This window comes from Tarenaya hassleriana, unplaced genomic scaffold (assembly GCF_000463585.1).
Source record: "Tarenaya hassleriana unplaced genomic scaffold, ASM46358v1 Cleome8, whole genome shotgun sequence".
NCBI lineage: Eukaryota > Viridiplantae > Streptophyta > Magnoliopsida > Brassicales > Cleomaceae > Tarenaya > Tarenaya hassleriana.
Genome location: NW_010970490.1, coordinates 163,830 through 168,093, shown reverse-complemented (window position 1 = coordinate 168,093; position 4,264 = coordinate 163,830). Strand labels below are relative to the sequence as shown.

The 4,264-nt window shown below is 38.9% G+C and overlaps 2 protein-coding genes across 2 annotated transcripts in view; both read left to right on the top strand.

Moving 5' to 3' along the window:
- Positions 1-954: 954 nt before the first annotated feature.
- Positions 955-2,982, top strand: LOC104801999 (cytochrome P450 76C4-like). The gene is made up of 4 exons (XM_010525401.1): positions 955-1,340; positions 1,521-2,028; positions 2,122-2,403; positions 2,509-2,982. Exons 1-4 carry the CDS (start codon positions 961-963, stop codon positions 2,857-2,859), a joined length of 1,521 nt encoding a protein of 506 aa, XP_010523703.1. The 5' UTR covers positions 955-960; the 3' UTR covers positions 2,860-2,982.
- A 789-nt stretch (positions 2,983-3,771) lies between these two features.
- The window catches only part of LOC104801998 (cytochrome P450 76C4-like), a 2,509-nt gene continuing 2,016 nt past the window's right edge, over positions 3,772-4,264 (top strand). Inside the window, exon 1 of the mRNA XM_010525398.1 lies at positions 3,772-4,260. Coding sequence (XP_010523700.1) covers positions 3,840-4,260 — 421 coding nt within the window. The 5' untranslated portion in view covers positions 3,772-3,839. The remainder of the gene's footprint in view (positions 4,261-4,264) is intronic.

Below are 4,264 nucleotides of genomic sequence, written 5' to 3'. Positions count from 1 at the left end.
CCCTACATGACGGTGTTTTATTTGACGATGGAAGCAAACTTCTTTTCCAATGGGGTCCTTGTAAAATTCATAGTTAGACATTTTAAAACTTGCTAAACAATTTTTCCACTTGGTATTCACGTAAAATGGAATAATGATAATAACTGCAATTTATGTATTATTTCGCCATAGCAAGCTTCTCGGAACATACATCTTATGATTTTTCCATCCACCCTTCGTTTCCAAACCAATGTGCCGTCTTTCCATGTTTTCCTCCAACATGCATACCCCCAATCTTAACTACATTTGTTTATGTCTGAAAATGATTCGATACATTGCAATCAAAAGGCAATTCTATAGACTTTCACCAATCCGGATATTTTTTTTTAATCCATTCTGGTTTAATAATTATCGCTGCTCGAATTCATAATTCATTGCTAATGTATGGATTCAAAACTAGATATCAATATTTTCCACTCCTTTTTTTTTATAGAATCGCTAACTATTATTGGATAAATTCATACACGTAACATAACATATTTAATTTGATTCATATGCTTTATTAATTCAATTTTTACGTGAGTCAAATCCCTTACTATACGAAGATAGTTTATACATAATATACTAGGCTCTTTATCAAGAAACGTACAATACGTTTCGAGATGGTGTCAAGTGCGGGAAATTTCACAGAGAAAAAAGAAAAGTGCCAGACAATTACAGAAATAGGATTAATTATTGTCGGGGCTGCTATAGGAAAAATACGATGAAAATAGGAGAGGAATGGAAGTCCGGTCTTAGTTGGGGACGTTGATTAGAAGGAAGAAAAAGAAGACGCCAAATAAAATATTGTCAACTTGGTCAATTGGAATATAAGCTTTAATTCTATTAATTTATTTTCGAGAAAATGTCGACGGGCTTGTCCATGTCTATAAATTCAGACAAGAAAGCCATCCAGATATCAAAGCAAAACACGGTTGACCAATGGACTTCTCCACGACACAACTCCTCCTATTCGCGTGCTTTCTCCTTCCATGTCTCCTCCTCTTCACCGCCGTCAAATCCCGCCGGCGATCTGCCGTGCTTCCGCCGGGTCCTCCGCGTTTGCCGATCATCGGGAATATTCTCAACGTCGGGAAAAATCCCCACCATTCACTCGCCGAACTCTCGAAAGCTTACGGACCCATAATGAGTCTTAAGCTGGGGACATTAACCACAGTGGTCGTGTCTTCACCGGACGCAGCAAAAGAGGTGCTTCAAGTCCACGACCAGGCCTTGTCGGGTCGAACCTTCAGCGACCCGGTTCGAGCCATCGGTCATCACGAGGTTTCCGTTGTCTGGTTACCGGCCTTGGCTCGCTGGAGGTACCGTAATTCCTACAAAATCTCACACGTATACGAAACAAAACGGAGATCAAATCAAATAGATATTTACATGGCCCTTTGAAGTTGAAACTAAACATCGATTTACAGTTTATCAGACTTTCAAAGAAAGAAAATATACGAAAACTGATGGTATATATATCGTTATACTGTGCTTTTCAGGTTACTAAGGAAAATATCGGCCGCCCAAGTTTTCTCTCCGAGTCGTCTCGAAGCCACAAGGCCAATACGGACGAACAAGTTACAGGAACTCCTAAATTTCCTCAACGATAGCTGCAACAGAGGAGAAGCTGTGGACATTGGCCGTGCATCGTTTGTCACAGCCGTCAATATAATCTCAAACACCCTCTTCTCCATCAATTTCGCCTCCTACGACTACACAGCCTCTAACGAGTTCCACGATCTCGTTGTCGGTATCATGACAGCTGCCGGCAAACCCAACCTCGCCGATTTTTTCCCGATCCTTAGATTTCTTGATCTGCAAGGTATCCGGAAAGAGTTGAAGGCTTGTTCAGACAGGCTGTTTGAGGTTTTCCAGGGGTTTATCGATTCTCGGACCGCGAAGAGGTCGTCTAGGACCGAGCCAAAAGATGTGTTGGATTCCCTTATCGATATCGTCCACGAAAATGAATCAGAACTCAGCATGAAAGACATCAGACACTTACTTCTCGTAAGTCTTTTGCATAAATTTTGTACATTTCAAGATGGGTATGTCTTCTACTCATGGATATGATATCTAATGTCATATACGTCTTTGTGTCAGGACTTGTTTTTAGCGGGTACCGACACTAACTCCAGTACGGTGGAATGGGCAATGGCAGAGTTACTCCACAGGCCGGAGACTATGGCGAAAGCTCAGGCCGAGATTGCGCGGTTAATAGGGGAAAACGGTGTAATTCAAGAATCCGATATCCCGAAACTCCCGTATATACAAGCAGTGATGAAAGAGACTCTACGTTTGCACCCACCAGCTCCATTTCTCCTGCCACGCAAAGCAGAATCAGATGTCCAAATTTCCGACTTCCTCGTGCCTAAGAACGCTCAGGTATTTGTCGAGATATCTTCATCTAATGCCAACCATTTTTCATAGAATGCTAATAATCTTGTAAACATTCAAACTAAAAAACTATTTTTCCTGTGATGGAAACAGGTTCTAGTTAACGTGTGGGCTATAGGACGAGACCCGAACGTGTGGGACAACCCGACGCAGTTCGAACCGGAGAGGTTCTTGGGAAGTGAAATAGACATGAAGGGCAAAGATTTCGAATTGACACCGTTCGGAGCCGGACGAAGGATATGTCCGGGAATGCAACTGGCTTTTAAGACGGTGCCTATGATGCTTGTTTCACTTCTACATTCCTTTGACTGGAAACTCCAAAACGGCGTCGTCCCCGAAAAATTGGACATGGAAGAGGCCTTCGGTGTTACACTGCACAAGGCCCAGCCCCTCTATGCCGTTCCCATCAAGAAAAACGTCGGACCAACTCCTTCGGATATTTGATCCAATCCCTTTTCTTCTTTGATCTCTGTAATTCCCGGTTCATTTGTTTGATTTTATGAGTAATCCTTTGATTTACATGATAAATGCTTATTTGTTAAAATAAAATAAGCACGTCTTTTTGCAGTGATTGTATAATTTGAAACTGAAGTTATAAGCTTATGTTCTTTAAAATCACGAGAGAGAAAAAAAAAATAGCGTTGGCATCTTTATATTTTTTATTTAACTTCACAAAATCATGCAACATTATTTAATTTTGTCCCTGTCTTTTACTTCTTATAATCTTCTAATTACAGTCATTATAAAAAAATTTTAACACATGACGATCGTCTTCCGGTATGTAAGGGTATAAAAGAGATTAAGAAGATATTTTTTTTAAGAAAAATAATATATAAATACCTCAACTATTACAAAAATCTCGTATAAATACCTGAACTATAAATTTCCATATAAATAACCGAACTTTTAAAAATCCTATATAAATACCTAGATTTTAAAAGAAATTTTAAATAAATATAAATTTTAGATATTTTTTAAATAAAAATAGGTGATATTATTAACGTATTTTGGATTTATTTGGAAGTTTTTCAGAAATTTAAATATTTATATAAGATTTTAGAAAAGTTCATATGGAAATTTTATAATAGTTCAATTATTGAGATTTTTTATTTCAATATCCTGTGTAGTAATTGTTATCTCCGACGATTTGTGACAGCTCACCGTTTCATCTGACCAAAGTGTGCAACGTAATAGTGGCATAATTTTATATGAATTAATTTTAAAATTTGAATAAGTTTAATGAGATTGAACAATATAATTCCGGTGATATTGACCTAAATCCGTTATTTTTCCAACATCCAACCAAATGTTTTAATTTATAAGAGTATCGCAAAACATGTTTTTTTTTCCTTTTTATGAAAGGAAATAACATCTCGAAAGCATGTTATATTTTTAGATAATATTTTTCAGAAAGCAAGTTGAATATGTACATGTTATATCGTATTTTTCTCATCTTGATAAATATACGTATATATGTATACCTATGGGAGAGCAGAAACCCCGAAAACAGAGAGATGGATATTTCAGCACCAGCATTGTTTCTCCTCGTCTGCTTTCTGTTGTCATGTTTCTTTGTCTTCGCCACCGCCAAATCCCGGTCGAGCTCTGGCGGATCCGTCGTACTGCCACCGGGTCCTCCGCCGTTGCCCATCATCGGAAACATTCTCCATTTCGGAAAAAATCCTCACCGTTCAATCGCCGAGCTCTCCAAAACTTACGGACCAGTAATGAGCCTGAAGCTTGGGACTTTAAACACAGTGGTCGTGTCTTCACCAGAAGCAGCGAAAGAGGTGCTTCAGACACACGATCATGTCCTGTCGGCTCGAACCTCCCCCAACTCCGCACGAGC

What these genes read in the sequence shown, in the direction of transcription:
- LOC104801999 (XM_010525401.1), top strand. Translation starts at nt 961, where the DNA reads ATGGACTTCTCCACGACACAACTCCTCCTATTCGCGTGCTTTCTCCTT. An exon ending in CCGGCCTTGGCTCGCTGGAG is followed by an intron (nt 1,341 to 1,520) that starts GTACCGTAATTC and finishes TGTGCTTTTCAG; the next exon opens with GTTACTAAGGAAAATATCGG. An exon ending in ACATCAGACACTTACTTCTC is followed by an intron (nt 2,029 to 2,121) that starts GTAAGTCTTTTG and finishes TCTTTGTGTCAG; the next exon opens with GACTTGTTTTTAGCGGGTAC.